The 20,611-nt window shown below is 41.8% G+C and overlaps 1 protein-coding gene across 4 annotated transcripts in view; it reads right to left on the bottom strand.

Annotated features, from left to right (window-relative positions):
* Window positions 1-2,403: 2,403 nt before the first annotated feature.
* Window positions 2,404-20,611, bottom strand: part of smg1 (SMG1 nonsense mediated mRNA decay associated PI3K related kinase) — a 162,583-nt gene continuing 144,375 nt past the window's right edge. For all 4 annotated transcript variants that reach the window (XM_041205850.1, XM_041205853.1, XM_041205851.1 and 1 more), the window contains 2 exons: window positions 18,584-18,690; window positions 2,404-4,802 (listed from right to left, as the gene is read on the bottom strand). In XM_041205850.1, coding sequence (XP_041061784.1) covers window positions 4,725-4,802; window positions 18,584-18,690 — 185 coding nt within the window. In that variant the 3' untranslated portion in view covers window positions 2,404-4,724. The remainder of the gene's footprint in view (window positions 4,803-18,583; window positions 18,691-20,611) is intronic.

Raw genomic sequence — 20,611 nt, 5'->3', positions numbered from 1 at the left:
AAAACCCCCAATCCTTTCCATGCTCCTACATAAATTTGCTTATCAGGTACAGAATGGCACCTATTTGTTAAATAAAGGTATCCTCCACATAGTGAATAGGTTGGTACATTTAAGTAAAATCCAAATTACAAGCAGGTCTATGATTCTTTGAACGCCCATGACTTCCCTTTCTGAAATCTTATTAAAATTACTAAAACTTCAGTGATAGCGCAATTATCCTTGAATAACTATTTATTTGCAATACTTATTTCTCTCAATGAAAAATAAACTCAATTTATTGCATTCACAAGATTGGTCCCGAACACTGTCAATGGAATCAGATCTTCAAACAGGTGGATATTCACCTTGTATTCAATACATCACACCACAATACCGTTTCTCAAATAATGCAAACACTAAACACTTAAAACGGTTTCTTCAATTAAAAGTATGGTTGACCATATTTGTGGCACTTGACTTATTCCCTATAAACAAAGAACAGGAATCAGTAATGAGACCCCTGTTACTATCAAACCATTAAAAACATTTATATTGCACCTCATCACATCTCTGAAATGTCACAAAGCACTTCACATGGTGAATCATTCTGATGTGCATTCAAGGAAACACTGCATCCAGTTTGTACATAGTAAGATCCCATAAACAGCAATAAGATGATTAACAAGCTGATCTGTTTGAAGATCCAGCACCTGATAGCCTGAAGTGGGATCGATGTGTCTGATTGAGGATAGAATATTAACTAAACTATGCTAACATATTATGGTTCAAAATGATGCTTTAAAAAAATGTAATGAATAAAATAAACTGTTACTTGATTCTATCTATCCATTTAGGCCCTATGAGCTACAGCGTATGATGCATGTTCTAACATTACAAACTGCTTCCTTTTTTTTTTACAAAGCAGAGTGACCTTTTCATTCCATATAGTGTGCTCTTACTTTTCTCCAATCAGTAGAGACACAGTGAATCTGAGAAAGCGGCAACTTGGCCAATCGTATCAGCACCGGCCAAAAAATGAGTTGCCCATCCTAATCCCACTTTCCATCATTTGGTCTGTAGCCCTGCAGGTTACAGCACTTGAGGTGCATATCCAGACACCTTTTAAATGAGTTGAGAGTTTCTACCTCTACTACCTTTTCAGGCAGTGAGTTCCAGACCCCCACAGCCCTCTGGGTGAAAAATACTTTTCCTCATCTCCCCTCCAATCTTTTTACCAACCACTTTAAACCTATGCACCCTAGTCACTGATCTCTCTGCTAAAGTAAATAAGCCCTTCCCACCCTATCCAGACCCCTCACAATTTTGTACATCTCACTCAAATCTCCCCTCAACCTCCTTTGTTCCAAGGAGAACTCTAGCCTATCTAATCTTTTCTCATAGCTGCAATTTTTCAGTCCTGTAACATCCTGGTAAATCTCCTCTGTACCCTCTCTGGTGCGATTACATCCTTTCTGTAATGAGGCAACCAGAACTGCACACAGTACTCAAGTGGTGGCCTAACTAATGTTTTATATAGTTCCAGCATAACCTCCCTGCTTTTATATTCAATGCCTCAGCTAATAGAGGAAACTATTCCATATGCCTTCATAACCACCTTACCAACCTGTCCTGCTGCTACCTTGGGATCTGTGGACATTTACTCCAAGGTCTCTCATTTCCTCTATACCTCTCTGTATCCTCCCATTTAGTGTGTTTTTCTTCACCTTGTTTGCCCTCCCCAAATGCATCAACTCACACTTCTCTGGGTTGAATTCCATTTACCACTTTCCTGCCCCCGCTGACCAGTCCATTGATATCTTCAAGATACCTTCTTAAATTACAGAATTCAAAGTTTCTGGGCCAGGAACAACTAAAGACTACTTCATCTTGAAGAATTTTGGTTTCTATCAAAGTTCACTAAAGTTCCTTTAAATTAAGACCAAAACGTGCACAGTATGACATGACATAAGCTTCCGTGTAAGCTAGCCATGGACAAGAGATGGAAGTGTTCATTTGAAGAACATTAGAATTGAGATCCCAATAATGGACCAAATTTTCAGTTTCATGAAAGAAAGTTAACCCAGATGCTGCCACCTTCATCAGGTTTAAAAAAAGCTGCTGCAGATAGCAGAAAGGAGCTAACAAATATCTTATACACAAGTAAAGATCATCCAACTCCCAACTAGCAACTTACAACACAAATTGGTGTGTGTAAACGAACACCGAATAGCAATCTGAGCTAAATAAAGTTATACCTGTGGAATACTAAACCCTTGGGAAGGGTAAAATATGACTGAAATTCTAAGAACATCTGCACTGGTATCAAGAGCAGTCACTTAGTTGGGATTAACTTTCATATACTTTCTCACCAATTTTTTTTTCCGGAAGTGCAGGGAAAAGAGAAAATAGTGCTGATGCCAGGAACACTGTGAATGTAATAAATTTATTGGAAATACGGTCTTGGATGTAAATCTGTAGCAGTACAATATTTTATCATTTTAATTAGTTGAGTTTTTATAAACAATGTGCATAATACAAACAGGATTCATATTCAAGTACAGATATCAAACGCACCATTTCCCATTCAATATTCTCCAAGAAAGAACTTGCATTTATATACTCCTTTCTAGACCTCAGGATATCCTAAACCACCTTTCAGCCAATGAAGTACTTTTGAAGTGTAGTCACTGTTTCAGGTGCCAAATTAAATGCATAATTTTTTTTCAGCATTTCTTGGTAAATTAATTATATACTTATCAAGGTGGAATTATATTAAAGAGGTTGCAGTAGCCCATTAGCTCCAGAACAAGTAGACTGAAGGTCCACTCCAAGGTCAGGGTTAAGATTTCAGTCAGACATTTGTAATCTATTGCCAGTATGCATCAGTTTTGCACATTCATGGCCACATTTAGCTTAGGAATCCCTTGGTGGGAGAGGGAGAAAACCTCAACAGTGAACATCAGGCTCATACTGCTAACTCTGTTTACCAACAGCCGGCCATGTAAAATTATACGCTGGAGAAATCCAAGCAAGATCTGGTCCACTGCAGCCTTTCAGCTGGGGGGACAGTTTCATGATGGGGACTGGAAAGATGCTTTTTTTTTAAATCACAGGGAAGAGAGACTGCAATTCTTTCAAAATATAACTTTTAAAATTTACCTTAAAGTAGTAATAGATGCAAGGAAGCTGCAATCAAAACAAAATGGCAAGTATGTATGACTTGATGCTCTTTGCATTAATCAGTATAATGCTGAAGAATGATTTCTTCACAAGATGAAGTTAAATCATTTTGTGACAGTTTAAAAGTACCACACACCATATACCTCCACCAAACAACATTCTTTATTACTTTTGCCAGCTAAGTGTAAAACAGTTAAGAATCTACATTGCTAAAAATAAGTCTGATACTTTATAAGGGTGAGTGTGTACTGTTATATATGAAAGGAGCTTCAATCTTCTCCATTTTGTGATTTATAGCGTCCAAAGCAATTTCCCCAAAGCATTTATGAAAATTAAATCATAAACCTACCGAACACAGCATTGATCATGTTGGTGGGGGAGGTGCAGCTGGGGTGGAAGGAGAAATAATGAGCAAAAAAACTAAGGGGGAAGTAAAAGCGAGAGAATAATGGGGAAGTTACTTGACCTTAGGAAGGGTAGATGTTCGATAAACATCTCTGCAAGCAACGCTGAATTTGGATTGCCAAGGAAGATCAGAACAAAAGGAAGGCACAAGCAAAAGCTAGGAAGAGAAGCGAGATCAGTTAAAAAAAAACACTTATTTGGTCATGGTGTGTCACTTTCAAATACATTTTTGAGGGTTTATTCAGCATTTTATTCATACAAATGGCAAAACCTGCATGATAAAGTTACACAAAAATATCCATGACCTTTTATTTCCAAGTAACAAAACAGGAAGGAAAAAAAGTACTTTAAAGTGTATGCATGGAAACACCTAACCCTTTAGTTTACCATGAATCTGTCAATGCTTTCATGTAGTCTTCCAGATTATGTATGTTGCAAAATGTTTACATTAAAATGGTTGATGACTACTACTGAATTTCAATCACAGTAAACAGAATTACAGGCATCCGAGAAGCACTTTGCTAAACTAGCATACACCTATAAGAGAAAGCTAACAAAAGATCGGGTGGTGTCATCTTCCTCACACAAGTCCCATGTAGTATATCCAATCTTATTCTTTTGGGCTGCTTCTGGAGTCCATAATTTCTCCCAGCCTTGGTTTTCTTACTGGATGGCCATCTTCAAGGGCAAGTCAGCCAGTGAAGTCGTTATCCAACTGGAATCACGTGAATCAATAGATTTCTTTCTTTAGGGCCCCAGTTTTCTAAATTACCTTTCAGCAGGGTTTAGTACTTTGTGACTTGAATGTTCACAGGGCAGATGGAATTTAGGTTTTCAAAATCACTCTGTACTCAGTAGGATAGCAATCGTTTCTGCACCTACACCCTCGATACTTCTGCAGTTCTTGTATGACAGAAAGACAATCGTGTAATTCAGACTGGGCTCTATGGCCCTTGACCTTGGGGTGCAGACCATAAGCATATCCCTGAGTGCAGCCTTCTGACTAACCACTCCGAATGCACGGGGATTCCTAGATTACCTCAGATTAAGCCCCAGAATGCATCAACACCTGCCATGGTGTGGCTATAGATGCCTGTGGCCGAGTTGATTCTGGTGGATGCCTGACCTCATTGAACCAGAGAGATCCACTGTATTCCAGTTCATACCCACGCCGTCCAACCTTCATACAGTTGTGCCAAGTTATCTAGATTAGTAGCTTCTTTAATCACGTAATCAACCTAGAAAATACAAGCAGTGGAGAAAGTTTATTTTTATTAATATGTTGACTTAATTGAAATATGGGTTAAAGCCCAACAATTGTAGATGAGACAAAATTGAAATCAAAACGTTCCAGGACAAATTCAAATTGACTCCTAATGAGTTAGCAGCTATATTTCTTTTCAGAGTACTTAAAAAGGTGTATTTAATTTTCGAGTCTTGTAATTTGAAACATGGTATCTCAATTTTCAGCGATATATATGAGAACATAAATAGGTGTGCACCATTCAATGAGATTATGGCTGCTCATCCACCTCAACTCCACTCTCCTGCATTTTATCCATTTCCCTCAACTCTGCCATCTCATGTGGTCTTGCTAGTCCCATCACATCGATTACAGGCAAGGCTACCTCATATCACTTTCTTAGATTAGTCACCACCCATATCCTTCTTCCATGTCCCATCCCTGTCCCCATGTGTTTCCGTCCTTGGAGAAAAACACTCCCAAATCACTTACAACTGCACTTTTAAAATCCCAACTATCTTTGCCGCTGGACCTCTGCTTGGAACATTTCTCCAGTTATCAATCTGCTCAACCACACCCTCATCACCTCTGGTCCCAATAAAACCATTACTCTCTCTCATCCTGGCCATTTTCCTGTTACAACCCTTACTTTCTCTCCCCTAAGTCCAAGTGACACAGACTTGAGAGGATGTGGTGGACATCTGGCTTAGCCGTCCACTGCTGGATCTAGCTGAACTACAAACTAACAGTACTTGCTCTGGTCTTCTAAAACAGATTATTCCACAATCATGCTGGAATACAGAGATAACCCTCAGCTTCATATCCCCATTGCAGACCATCTTAAACTCTTCTCCCCTCCACTCTCACCTCCGGCAACAGGTGCAAGGAGCTCATGGATTTCTTTGTCATTAAAATCTAGGCTATCCAATCTGCTGTCTCGCTCTGTCCGTCCCCTTCACTAGCCCATCAGGCCAAACTTCCTTTAATGCTCTCCCCTGCCCTGGCTCTGAAGTCATTTCTTCCTCCAGTTTCTCTCCCATTTCACCTCGTGTCCTCTCTGATCTTGTCTGAGACTCACTTCTAGTTCCTCCGATCCTATTCCCACTGAACTGTCAACTATGTCCCCTGACCCTCATGTTAGCTGATATTATAAACAATTCCAAGTGTTGCCCCCCCTTCTTTAAATCTGTCATCACTTCAGTCCTCAAAGTACCAATCCTTGCCCCTACCGTTCTTGCAAACTCCGTACCGCCCTCAAGATCCCTTTCCTCACTAAGTCCCTAAATGTGCTGTCGCCTCTTAAATCTTCCCCGGAACTCCATGGTTGAATCCCTCCAATTGGGTTTCTGTCCCTACCACATTACCAAAACCACTCTTTTCAAAATCAAAAATGACATCATACATGACTGTGACAAAGATAAACTTTCCCCCCACGTCCTCCTCTACCTATCTGTCTTTTACACAGTTGAGCAAACCATCCTCCAACTCCTCTCCAGTTGGGTGGGATTGCTCTCTCCTGGTTCTATTCTTATCTAAACATAGCCAGAGAATCACTTGCAATGGCTTCTCTTTCTGCACCCACTCCACTACTTCTGGTGTACCCCAGGGATCTATCCTTTCCACTTCCATTTCTTATCTATTTGGCAACATCATCCAAAAGCATTGCATTAGTTTTCACACGTACATTGATGACACCCAGCTCTACCTCATCACCATCTCTCTCAACTCCTCCATTGTTAAATTATCAGACTGCTTAACCAACATCCAGTACTGGATAAACAGAAATTTCCTTCAATTAAATATTGGGGAGAATAAAGCCATTGTTTTTGGTACCCACTCTAAACTCCATTCCCTAGCTACCGAATCCATCCCTCTTCCTGGCAAGTCTGAGATCAAGTGTCACATTTGGCTCTGAGATGAGCTTCCAACCTCATACTTGCAATCTCTAAGACCGTCTATGTCCACCACCATGTCACCACCAGGCTTCACCTCTGTCGCAGCTCATCTGCTGCTGAAACCCTCATCCATGCCTTTATCATCTCTAGACCGGTTTATTCAAAGTAACCTCCTGGCTGGTCTCCCACATTCTACCTTCGGTAAAATTGGGCAGCAGAGTTTCGGTTGACCTCATGTTTGAACTTGCAGTAAATTGCACTCCCTTATCACCTTGTGCTCAAATTCAAGCAATGGCTTTATTTTAAAATTTGCCTCCTCTTATACAAATCCTTCCATGGCCTCACCATTCCCTACCTCTAATCTCCTCCAGCCCAACAACTATCTGAGATATGACAGGGGGAGGCGGCGGCGGCATAGTGGGTATAATATTCCAGAGACCCAAGTTCGAATCCCACCATTGCCGATGTTCAAATTTGAATTCAATAAAAATCTGGAATTAAAAGTCAGGAATGATAACCATGAAGCTGTTGCCAATTGTTGTAAAAACTCATGTGGTTCACTAGTGTCCTTTAGGGAAGGAAATCTGCCGACCTTACCTGGTCTGGTCTATACGTGATTGCAGATCCACAGGAATGCGTTTGACTCTTCAATGCCTTCTGAGCAAGGTCAATTAGGGATGGGCAATAAATGCTGGCCTAGCCAGTGGCCCCACATCCCATGAACAAATTAAAAAAAAAATCTGCACCCCACCAATTCTAGCCTCTTGCGCCCCCTCGATTTTAATCACTCCACCATTGGTGGCTGGGCCTCATTCACCTAGACCCCAAGCTCTGGAAAACCTTCCCTCCAACTCTACACTTCTCTACCTCACTTTCATCCTTTAGACCAAGCTTTTGGTCATCTGACCTAATATCTCATGTGGGTGTTAGACTTTGTTTTGTAATGTTCCTGTGAAGCACCTTGGGAAATTTCATTACGTTAAGATAAGTTGCTGCTGCATTCAAAAATCAATCAATTTGTCTTGAATATACTTAAGATTTGAGCATCCACAGCTCTCTGGGGTAGAGAATTCCAATGATTCACAATCTTGCGAAGAAACTTTTCCTCTTCTCAGTCCTAAATGGGCAATCACCTATTTTAAATCTGGGACCTCTAGTTCTAGATTCCCTAGATGGAGGGAGCATCCTTTTCCCCCTTTATTCGTTCTTGGATGTGGGTGCCACTGGCAAGGCCAGCATTTGTTGCCCTTGAACTGAGTGGTCTGCTAGCCTGCTTCATGGGCAGTTAAGAGTTAACCACATTGCTGTGGGTCTGGAGTCACATGTAGGTCAGACAAGGATGGCAGATTTCTTTCTCTAAAGGGCATTAGTGAACCAGATGAGTTTTTACAACAACTGATGATAGTTGTCATGGTGACCATTACTGAGACTAGCTTTATATTCCAGATTTACTAACTGAATTCAAATTCCATCAGCTGCCATGGGTCTCGGGATTACTAGTCCAGTGACATTACCACTAACCACCATCTGCCCTTCTAGCATCTATGTAACATTCATAGAAATGTGTGGCCTTAGTACAGCAAATATGCTAAGGTAGAATATGCAATTTTAATTACTACAAAGATTAATTTTGCAGGTTATCTTCAAAATTGTTTTACGTCCTCATTCTCTTGCCCCTAATTTCTCTTCTCCTGAAGGTAGCAAAGTATGGTGGGATCTGCTTTCTCATATCCAAAGTGTTCTGGCACCCAGACAATCTTCACAGGAGCTGACACAAGCAGCACAGGACAGCATTGGAACAATTCAATCCAGTCCTTACTTGACACCCCTATATAGTGGGTTGCCATCAAGGACCACCGGACAATAATCAGGAGTGGCTGAGTATAGTCCTCTTACAGAAGCTCACCAAAGCACCCTTCCTGCCACTTCATGAAATGATCCTGCAATCTTCCTGGAGCGCACTGCTCAGTACCACACCAAACATTTGTCAAATGAATTACTGCCAGCCATCATTGACTATAATGACAACCAAAATCATGGATGTTTTTCTGTTGTTCTGAGGGGGAGCAGTTTAATGTTGCAATTAGATCAAGTGTTTGACTATTATAATGTAAATCGCTGGTTTTTAAAAAAGAAAAACACATACAAGTAAACCAATTAATATGATGTTACAATTGGGTACTTAGAACTGTTGAAGGTACTTCAATGTAAATTGACTGAATCAGAAAATGAACAGGAAATGAATGAACATTTATAGTGGGATGAATAAGATTGACTGAATCAATCAGCTTAGACACATCCATCAAATTGTCATCTGAACCTGTTAGGGGGAAATTAAAAATGTTAAAGAGAATACAGTAAGAACTTACTGAAAAACTCTTAAAATCTCCAGGCAGACATGGCTGCTAAACATATTAAAAGCTGAAGATTACCACTTGAACATTGCACAGCCTTGAGAGTCAGACTGGAGACACAAGCAAGACATAAATTAGATTAAGTGCACTCCCCTTTCATATAGGAAAGGGGCAGATGGTTTTAGCTTAGATATGGGAAGATGAATAGACAAAGAGGGGGCTTCGATGAAACACAAACAGTCTTGAGTTGTGAGAACCAAGGTCTTTGCGTATGTGTTTTAATTTTGATTGGATATATTCAAATGTATTAGAAGAAAAAGTACAAAAGTAATGAAATGTAATCTGGGAGCTGGGTCTTCATTCTATGGAATGATTGTGGCTCCCTTGTATATGCTTGAATAAAGCCGGTTAAAGGAAGCCTGAGTCTCTGTGGTCGCTGTGTGATCAGAGAGTGTAACTTCTCCTCTTCAACTGGCCTATGTGGTCATTGCAGGATTGGAGGGGGGACCTTCTTCAGGCCATAAAAAAAGAGAAATTACTTAGTTTTGCAATCCTCAAGCATGGCGAATTGTCTGAGTCAAGACAAATCTGCTGAGTCACTGTATTATGCTTAGGCAACATGCATTCCGCGTAATATTCAGCATTAGGCTTCCTAAATAAGTACTGTATTTTGCACAGCATTTCAAACTTGAAGATATGCTGATCCAGTCATGAAGGCACTTTGTTTTGCTATGGTAATACTGAAAGGAGCTCTGTTTGACTATAGGAGCTGATGTATCACATTCCAATTGTGCATTAATGATAAGTATGTCAATTTTAGTTTGGTTTTTCCACTTGATTTATCCTCCGTGTGGCTGCATAAGGACTGCTGCCTTTATCATTGTTACCATCAGCTACACAGTACAGAATTATTTTTTCATCTTTCTTAAAAAAAAAAAAGCCTGGTATGGTATTTTCTGGATGTTCATCATGCAAAGCTAACTTCAGCTCTTGGCAACGCTGAAAAAGTTGTCAAAAACACAGAAGCTGATTAAGAAGAATAATTTTGAGCATCCTGCGATAGTGGCATTTTCATTTGGAGCCTTAAACTCTAGGGAAACCATGCCCCATCAAACTAAGCTCGAGTGTGGAGAATGAGGATGAGGATCGAAGAGGAATTTAGTACAGTTCGTGTCTCAAATTCAACTACCTGAAAACCGGTAGGATCCGAACTCCAGCACGGGTTTGGTCCCGAGGCTGCTGGCTTTGAGGCACAGTACCTGTAGAAGCGATACAGAGAGCAGCAAAAGATCCAAAAGAATGTCACAGCACAAGGAAATTTAAAATCTGCTTGCTACTGATAGTGTTGCCAAACTTAATGTGATTTCATATTGAATTGATTTAAGCCATACTCTGAAGGTCCATGCAGAAGACGGGCTGCTTTATTGATTTTTTAAAAATTTGTTCATGGGATGTGAACATCGTTGGCTAGGCCAGCATTTATTGCCCCTTTATTACCCCCAGTGCTGTGAGGGAGAGTGTTCCAAGATTTTGACCCAGCGACAGTGAAGGAACGGCGATATATTTCCAAATCAGCATGGCGAATGCCTTGGAGGGGAACTTCCAGATGGGGGTGTTTCCAAGTGTCTACTGCCCTTGCCCTACTAGATGGTAGTGGTTATGCATTTGGAAAGTGCTGTTGAAGGAGGCTTGGTGAGTTTCTGCAGTGCATCTTGTAGCTGATACACGCTGCTGCCACTGTGTCGGTGACTGAGGGAGTGAATGTTTGTCGATGGGGTGCCAACCAAGCAGCTGCTTTGCCCAGGATGATATCAAGCTTGAGCGTTGCGTGAGCTGCACTCATCAAGGTAACTGGAGTATTCCATCACACTCCTGACTTGTAGATGGTGGAGGGGCTTTTGGGAGTCAGGTGGTGAGTTACTGGCCACAGGATTCCTAGCCTCTGACCTGCTCTTGTAGCCACAGTATTCATATGGCTAGTCCAGTTCAGTTTCTGGTCAATGGTCACCCCCCCAAGAGTGTTGATAATGGGGGATTCAGCGATGGGGATGCCACTGAATGTTAAGGGGTGATGGTTAAATTTTCTCTTGTTGGAAATGGTCATTGCGTGGCACTTGTGTGGTGTGAATGTTACTTGCCACTTATCAGTTCAGGAATGGATATTGTCCAGGTCTTCTTGCATTTAGATATGGACTGCTTCAGAATCTGAGTCGTCATGATTGGTGAACATCAGCGAACATCCCCACTCCTGATCTTACGATGGAAGGAAGGTCACTGACGCAGCAATTGTAAGATGGTTGGGCCGAGGTCACTACCCTGAAGAATTCCTGCAGTGATGTCCTGGAACTGACATGACTGACCTCCAACAACCACAATAATCATCCTTTGTGCTAGGTATGACTCCAACTAGCAAAGAGTTCCCCCTCTGATTCCCATTGATTCCAGTTTTGCTCGGGCTCCTTGATGCCACACTCGGTCAAATGCTGCCTCAATGTCAAGGACAGCCTCACTCACCTCCGGAGTTCAGTTCCTTTGTCCATGTTTAAAGCAAGGCTGTAATGAAGTCAGGAGCTGAGTGGCCCTGGCAGAACTCAAACTGAAGGTCAGTGAGGTTATTGCTCTGCAAGAGCTGCTTGATAGTACTGTTGATGGCCCCTTCCAGCACTTTACTGAGGATCGAAAATAGACTGATGGGCTGGTAATTGGCCGGGTTGGATTTGTCCTACTTTGCATGTATAGGGCATACTTGGGCAATTTTCCACATAGCTGGGTAGATGCCAGTGTTGTAACTGTACTGGAGCAGCTTGGCTAGGGGTGTGGCAAATTCTGGAGTATAGGTCTTCAGAAATACTGCTGGAATATTGTCAGGGCCTATAGACCTTGCAGTATCCAATGCCTTCAGCCGTCTCTTGATATCATGTGGAGTGAATCCAATTGGCTGAAGACTGGCACCTGTGATTCTGGGGACCTCAGAAGGAGGCCGAGATGAATCATCCTTTAGGCACTTCTGACTGAAGACCGCTGCAAATGCTTCAGCCTTATCTTTTGCACGGATGTGCTGGATTCCATCATTGGAGGAGGCTGCTCCACAAATATCATCCTCAGTGAGTTATTTAATTGTCCACCACCATTCATGTGCTTGGATCTGATCTGTTGGTTGTGGAATTGCTTAGCTCTTATCACTTGCTGCATATGCTGTTTGGCACGTAAGTAGTCCTGTGCTGTAGCTTTATTAGGTTGACACCTCATTTTTAAGTGCTGTTCGTGGCATGACCTCCTGCACTCTTCATTGAGCCAGGGTTGGTAGTAGAGTGGGGGATTATGCCAGGCCATGAGGTTACAGATTGTGTTTGAGTATATTTCTGCTGTTGATGATGGCCCACACAGTTGCCCAGTCTGGAGTTGCTAGATCTGTTTGAAATCTATCCTATTTAGTACGGTGGTAATGCCACACAACAGGATAGAGGGTCTTCTCAATGTGCAGATGGGACTTGGTCATCACAAGGGCTGTGTGGTGGTCACTCCTACATGTATCCGGCTGCATCTGTAGCAGGAAGATTGGCGAGGATGAGGTCAAGCATGTTTTTCCTCATTGGTTCCCTCAGCAGCTTCTGCAGACCCAATCTAGCAGCTATGATTTGTTTTCATTGGGATGTGGGCGTCGCTAGCTAGGCCAGCATCCCTAATCACCCTTTTTTTTTATAAAAAGAGTCAACCACATTGTTGTGGGTCTGGAGTCACATGTAAGCCAATGAGGACAGCAGATTTCTTTCCCAAAAGGATCAGTGAACCAGATGGGCTTTTACGACGATCGTTTCATGGTCATCCAGAACAGATATTTATTGAATTAAAAGTCCACCATCTGCCATGGTGGGGTTCAAATCCGGGTCCCCAGAATCCCCTGGAACTCTGCATTACCAGTCCAGTGACAATACTACTATACCACTGTCTCCCCTTTAGGGCTTGGCCAGCTTAGTCTGTAATGGTACTACCGAGCCACTCTTGGTGATGGACATTGAAGTCCCTGACCCAGAGTACATTTTGCATCCTTGCCACCCTTAGTTCCAAGCTTCCTCCAAGTGGTGTTCAACATGATGGAGTGCTGATACATCAGCTGAGGGTGGGTGGGTGCGGTATGTGGTATTCAGCAGGAGGATTCCTTGCCTATGTTTGACCTGATGCCATGAGACTTCATGTGGTCGGAGTCGATGTCGAGGGCTCCCAGGGCAAATCCTTCCTGAGTGTGAACCACTGTACCACCACCTCTGCTGGGTTGGTCCTACCCAGGGATGGTGATATCTGGGACATTGTCTGTAAGGTATGATGCTAATGTGTCAGGCTCTAGCTCTGTTAGCCAGAGACAGCTCTCCCAATTTTAGCACTGGCCCCCATATGTTAGTAAGGAGAGCTTTGCAGAATCGACAGAGCTGAGTTTGCCACTGTTATTTGTGGTGCCTAGGTCATTGCTGGTTCCATTCCTTTTAAACTTTTGGAGGTTTGATACAACTGAGTGGCTTGCTAGGCCATTTCAGAGGGCATTTAAGAGCCAATTACATTGTTGTGGATCTGTAGTCACATGTAGGCCAGACCAGTCAAGGATGTCAGATTTCCTTCCCTAAAGGATATTAGTGAACAATGTGGGTTTTTACAACAATCGATAACTGTTTTACAGTTGTCATTAGACTTTAATTCCAGATGCTTATTGAATTCAAACTTCACCAGGCCCCTGGGTCTTTGGATTATTAGTCTAGTGGAAATACCACTATGTCACCACCTCCCCATGACTGTTAAGCTATTGCTGTTTCAATAAACCAATTCACTCTTGCTCGATATGTTCTGTCCAAATCTGTAAACAAGAGTGTGTCCTGGTTATATACTTTATTCATTCTCGCAACATGAGCATGGCTGGCAAGGCCAGCATTTATTGTCCATCCCTCAATGCCCTTAAAGGTGGTCGTGAGACATCTTCTTGAGCTGCTGCAGCCCATTACTGTAGGTACACTCTTCTTTTGTAGCAGTTTGATGCAACTGAGTTGTTTGCTAGACCATTTCAGAAGACAGTTAAGAGTCAGTCACATTGTTGTGGATCTGGTGCCAGGCCAGGTAAGGTAAGGATGGCAGATTTTCTTCCCTGAACAACATGTGTGAACCAAATGAGTTTTTAACACCAATCCGGTAGTTTCATGATTATTGAGACTGATGGGATCCATACCCATGTCTCCGGAGCATTAACACAGGCCACAGTATTAACAGTCCAGTAACATTACCACTATACCATCATCCCCAGTAAGAGGGTTAAGGCTATGCCCATTATTCACCTTTCTATATTTTAAAGATCTATCCTCATGGAATACTTACCAGAGATACAGGATTCTTCCTTTGTATTAGCTAGCTTACTACTCTTCTTCCCTAAACCTCTCCACCTCTCTATCCTCTCTTCTTTTAAGACACTCCTTAAAGTTACCTCTTTGACCAAGCTTTTGGTCATCTGCCCTAATACTGCCTATGTGGTTGTGTCTAATTCTGCTTTATAACACTCCTGTGAAGCAGCTGGAAATGTTTTATGATAAAGGTGCTATATAAATACAAGTTCTTTTTGTTCAGCTTAGTGTTCAAAAAAAAAACTTACTCAGAGACAGAATTGCGAACAGCTTTCAGAGGACAGACTAGTTTATGTACAATTGGTGTTTCCCTGCCTCTATGTGAGATTTCTGGTCTAGTTCTTCAAGCTTTGAATTAATAACCATTTGAGAACAGGTGAAATCCAAAGTAGGGAGCATATCGAACAAGGTGAGTCATACTGCAGTATTGGTAAGTACTAATAAGTTCTATAGCACTGTAATAGGACACATCTTATTTGTTTCTGCAGCAATACTGACATGCAATATTAAACACTCTGGCTTTTCTGTGCTATAAAGATGATCTGAGAATTGTGCCATTTACTCTTTTAGATCCATTTTATGCATCTCCCATAGCTCTGACTTAATTCAGCTGCAGTTGAGCCAAATGTCAAGATGCTCACATGTATTAACTTTCCCTCTGCAGGGAAACACCTAGCTGGAAATTCAAATCCCCAAACCCCATCCCCACAAAGCTAAGTATAAAGAACATATCTTTCTATTTCTGTTGGACTGTTGTAAAGAACATATCTTTTTATTTTCTGTTGGACTGTTGTAAAGAACATATCTTTTTATTTTCTGTTGGACTGTGGTAAAATTACAATAGCTGCAGTTGAAAGACATGTCTACTGGGACAGGATGAAAGATATATACAATGTTGCAGTCCTGGAACAGAGTGTGCCATGAAAGACAGGATGGTGCTGGAAAGGAGTCTTGGGCCAAGGGAGCTGCCTAACAACACCATTTTAATTGGCTCCTGATCAGGTGACCAGAGTTTGTGTGAAGAGCAAGCAGCTGAATAGCTCCTAGCCTGAAAGGAACAAGACCAAAAAACCCTTTCTCCTGTGTGTAAGATTCTAGTAATCCTAGAAGAACAGCTAGCCGGGTTTTTCTCCTCATACCTCTACAACTTGCTCTCTCTGAAAACCCCTGTCTAGAGGCAAAAGGGGAAAATCACTGTCAGGGACATTGAAAGGCAAGTGCTCAACCAGGTGAACTAAATATTGAAAGTGCTGGAAGACCACCTCGTGCCATCACAAGAACTGAAAGGAATTTGGAAGATATCAAAATCAACCCATCGAATCCAGAACTGGTGCTATTGAACTGTTTTATCCCACCCTTAAAATCCATGATTTGTGTGTCTTGTGTATGTATAGGGGTTAAGGGGTGCAGTTTAATTATAGTGTTAGAAGTTAGCAGTTCATATTTCTCTCTTTGACCACTGGTTAATGACAGTTAAGTAAATAACTGTTTATTGAACTAAGTTTACAAGACTGGTGTTCATTCTGTTAACCTAAATTAAACAGTTAGGTAGAATTAGGGCAATCTGGTGGTTTGGCCAAACTTTTCACATTTGTTGCGGCTCGGGGAGCTGTGAAGCTTGATACTGCAGCGCCCTATCCCCAGTGAGCCGTGACAACAGCTAAAATTAAGAAAGCAACATATCGAAATATCAGTTTGAACTCAAATTATGCAAATTAGTAGATCCCAGGAAAGTACCGACTGCAAGTACGATGTGTTATCTTTTAACTGACCTCTCTACTTTATGTGACATTCATGCATGCATCCTTCCTGCTGCACCTTTCCTCGACAGTACTGGCCTCATTGGGGCACACCTACCTGTCCCAATGGAGCCAACAGGTCTCCAGCAATTGATTCTACCCCCCGACATGATCACCTCAAGGCTCCGCTCCTGTGCTCTCCTTTTTGCATTTATGCTCTGCTCCTCAGTGACATTATCCATTGATACAGAGTTAGTTTCATTCTATATGCTAATGACATCCAGCTCTACCTTGCCACCATCACCCAACAACCATTATGCCGTAGGTCGATTTAAACTTTCTCCAACTTGCACGTATTCTTCCTGCTGCACCTCTCTGACAGTACTGCCCTCATTGGGCACACCTACCCGTCCCAACAGTCAACTTAAACTTTCTCCAATTGAACAGCTGAAAGATGGAAGCCATATTTGTCTCCTATCAAAAACTGAATTCCTTGGTCATCAAGCTGTTTCTTAACCTGGTTGCTCACTGGGACTCAACCAGATATTGCTTAGAGTTTTGTTTAATCCAGAGCTGGACTTCAGATATCATTGTAAGATTATTAATTTCCACTTTCATTTTCATATCACCAGCCTCCATCCTTACATCATTTCTATCACAAACTCTTGGCCATGTCTCCGCTAGCTCTCGTACCCTCTTTGCAAGTCTCCAGTCACTTCAAAATCTCATTGTAAATGGCACTGCTACAATTAAAAACAGAAAGTGCTGGAAAAACTCAGCAGGTCTGGCAGCTCCTGTGGAGAGAGAAACAGAGTTAACGTTTCGAGTCCAATGTGGTTCTTCTTTGGAACTGAAGAGAGGCAGAAATGTGATGGGGTTTATGCTTTGAGAAAGGGAGAGGAGCAGTTGGAACAAAATAGAAGGTCAGGGACAGGTTAGAGGGCAGGAGAAATTAAGTGATATAGATGTCATGGAACACAAGACAAAGGGAGTGGGAGTGATAGCATTAAAGACAGAAGTTGAAAAGATTGAGTGGGGGGCATCAGGTGAAGCAAAAAGAGGTGGTCAGGGATAGCTTAGCGGATGGAGGAGGCTAAATTACACAGATGTAATAGAATAAAATTCAAAGAGGGTGGGAATGGTAGCAGCAAAGGAACAAAGCATTGGTTCAGAGGTGTTAATGGCAGAATAAAAGTCAGAACTGTCTGAAAACAAAACATGAGAAAAAGATACAGGTTGGCACTAGGGGGAAAAATACATAATAGAGGGCATAGTTCATGTCTAGAGTTGTTGAACTCAATGTTGAGTCCAGAAGGCTGAAAGTGCCTAATCGGAAGATGAGGAGCTGTTCCACAAGCTTGGGATGAGCTTCACTGGAACATTGCAGCAGGCTGAGAACAGAAAATGAGAGCAGGGTGGTGAATTTAAATGGTAGGTGACTGGAAAGTCAGGGTCATGCTTGTGGACTGAACCAGAGGTGTTCTGCTGGCATCCTGTCCTATTCCAGGTATTGCTTACTCAACATCCTACCTATGACAATCTCCACTGAATCTTTGTTCATGAATCCCTCCACAGCTTTAACCTATTGTGCCTCTGCAACCACAATACAAACCTGTTACATTCAATTCTCTGCCTTTGGCGTCCTATACAGCGCCTCTCGGTGGCGGGGCCATCTACTGAAACAAGCACCACTCTCTGGAACTCTCCCCCCACGAACACCAGTGCTCTCTTCCCACAATGATAAACCTCCTTTGAATCTATATCTTGAGCCAAGCTTTTGGTCACCACTCCTAATATTCCACTACTATTTGATGTCCATTTTTCTTGTAAAGTGTCTTAGGTAGGTTTCTATTTTAAAAGCGGTATACAAATGAAAACAGCAGTTGCCATACTTTGGATAGAATGGTTCCAGCACAAAAGGAGGCTATTTGGCCCGTCATGTCTGTACTGGCTCTTTGCAAGAGTAACTCATCTAGTCCTATTCCATCCCCTCTCCATGTGGCTTTGTAATTTTTTCCTCTTCAGCTAATTATTCAATTCTCTCTCGAAAGCCTTGATTTTACCTGCCTCCACCACACACTTGGACAGTGCATTCCAGATCCTAACCACTCGCTGCTTGAAAACGTTTTTTCTCAAGCTGCCGTTGCTTCTTTTGTCAATTACTTTAAATCAGTGTTTTCTGGTTCTCGATCCTTCAACAAATGGAAACAGTTTCTCTCTATCTGCTTGTCCAGACCTCTCATGATTTTGAATACCTCTATCAAATCACCTCTCAACCTTCTCTTCACCAAGGAGAACAATTCTAGCTTTTCTAATCTTTCACCCTAACTGAAGCCCCTCATCCCTGGAATAATTTTTTCTATAACACAGGGTATGAAAAAAAAAGCATGTCATGACAACATTGTACCTGTTCAGCAACAGTCATCCTCCTGTTGGGATCCACATCTCTACCTTCCAACTTGGCCTTCACTCTTTTCCACACACTAACAGCATAGGAATTCCGTTCCTGAACAGCTAAAAGCAAAAAAAGTAACAGTTGTGCCTTTCATTTTTCATAAAACAGACATAATTTTAGCAAGTACAACTAAGGTTAAAGGATGAAAAAGGAAAATGCTGAAAATATGCAGTCATGAGGAGCGAGTGCGAGAGAGCAAGCACGAGCAGCAATGTTAACATTTCAGATCGAGGCCTTTCATCAGGTCACTGGCCTGAAACATTAATACTGCTTCGCTCCCCACAGATGCTCCTGGACCTGCTGAGTGTTTCCAGCATTTTTTGTTTTTATTTCAATTTCTAACACCCGCAGCATTTTGCTCTGAGACGAAAGGCAATTCACAGAAAAGTACAAAAACATACATTCATTCCAAATATCTTTGAAGTAGAGCCAGTTATGTAGGCAAATAGCAACCAATGCGTAAATGACAAGGTCACACAAACAATGAGAAAACGACCAGTTAATCAGTTTAGATCAGCACAACTTCCCCTCTTTGAGCAGAGTCACTTGATTTAATGTCTTACCCAAAAGTTGGCACTTCTGACAATGCTGGAGTATTCAGTATTATACAAAAAATGTCAATCCAGATTATGTGTTCAAGTCCTGCAATGGGGCTTGAACTCATGACTTCCAAACACAAACAAGCAAAAATGCACAGAAAACCCTTTCAATTTACACACGATGAAGAAATACAGCAGAATTTTGATCTATTATGTAAATACAATCAATAAAGCTAGTCAAATATCAGTCTGTGCTAAATTAGGGCCTCTACAGTCAATTACCCAATTCATACCACATGATAATATGATTGAGAACCAGGCCGAATATACAAAATTCAGAGGGAAAGTGAAAAAACAAAAAAAGAGAACCAAAGAGAGTATAAGAGAAGAGACAGGCTGCTAACAGGGAATTCAAAAGTCCTCTATAAACATGTAAACATTAAAAGGAATGGGGCCAACTAGGGACCTAAAAGGGGATTTATGCCATGGAGCAGGGGGGCAAGACTGAGGTACTAAATGAGTATTTTGCATTTGTCCTAACCTAGGAAGGAGATGCTGCTGAGTCACAGTAAAAGAGGAGCTAGTTGAGATATTGGATAGACTAAAATTGATTAAAAAAAAAGGTGGTATTAGACAGGCTGACTATACATAAAGTTGATAAGGAAACTCAACCAAATGGGATGCATCCAAGGATACCGAGAAGGGTGGAAATTGTGGGGGCACTACCCATTATCTTCAATCCTCCTTAGACACGGGTGGAGCCAAAGGACTGGAGAATCACAAATGTTCTACCCTTGTGCCCTTCAAAAATGGGTTCAAGGATAAGCCCAGCAACTAGTGGCCAATCAGTGGTGGCAAAGCTTCGAGGGATGATAATTCAAGACAAAATTAACAGTCACTTGGACAAGTGTGGGTTAATTAAGGAAAGCCAGCATGGATTTATTAAGGTAAATCACTTTTAACTGAATTGCTTGAGCTTTCTGATGAGGTAACAGAGGGTTGATGAAGGGTAGTGAGGTCGATATGGTGTACACAGACTGCCAAAAGGCAATTGATAAAGTGCTGCACAACAGGCTTGCCAGCAAAGTCAGAGCTGACAGTAGCAGCATGAATACAAAATTGACAGCAAACAGTAGTGGTAAGCAGTTATTTTTCAGACTTCAAGAAGTTATAAAGCAGGGTCGCCCAGGGCACAATGTTAGGACCCCTGTTTTCCTAATGATGAGGAGTCTCAACAGAATAGACTGGAAGCAACTCTTCCTGTTGGTGGAAGGCTTAAGGATCAGTGGACACCAGTTTAAGGTAATTAGCAAAAGGCAATAGAAGCAGTGGCGACATGAGGAAAAACTTTTTTTTTAAAATTACATAGCGAGTGGTTAGGATCTGAAATGCTCTACCTGACAGTGTGTAGGAGGCTGATTCAGTCGTGGATTTTAAAAGG

This window comes from Carcharodon carcharias, chromosome 15, assembly GCF_017639515.1.
Source record: "Carcharodon carcharias isolate sCarCar2 chromosome 15, sCarCar2.pri, whole genome shotgun sequence".
Lineage (NCBI taxonomy): Eukaryota > Metazoa > Chordata > Chondrichthyes > Lamniformes > Lamnidae > Carcharodon > Carcharodon carcharias.
The sequence above is the reverse complement of the archived record's forward strand: the minus strand, read 5'-3'. Positions and strand labels throughout refer to the sequence as shown.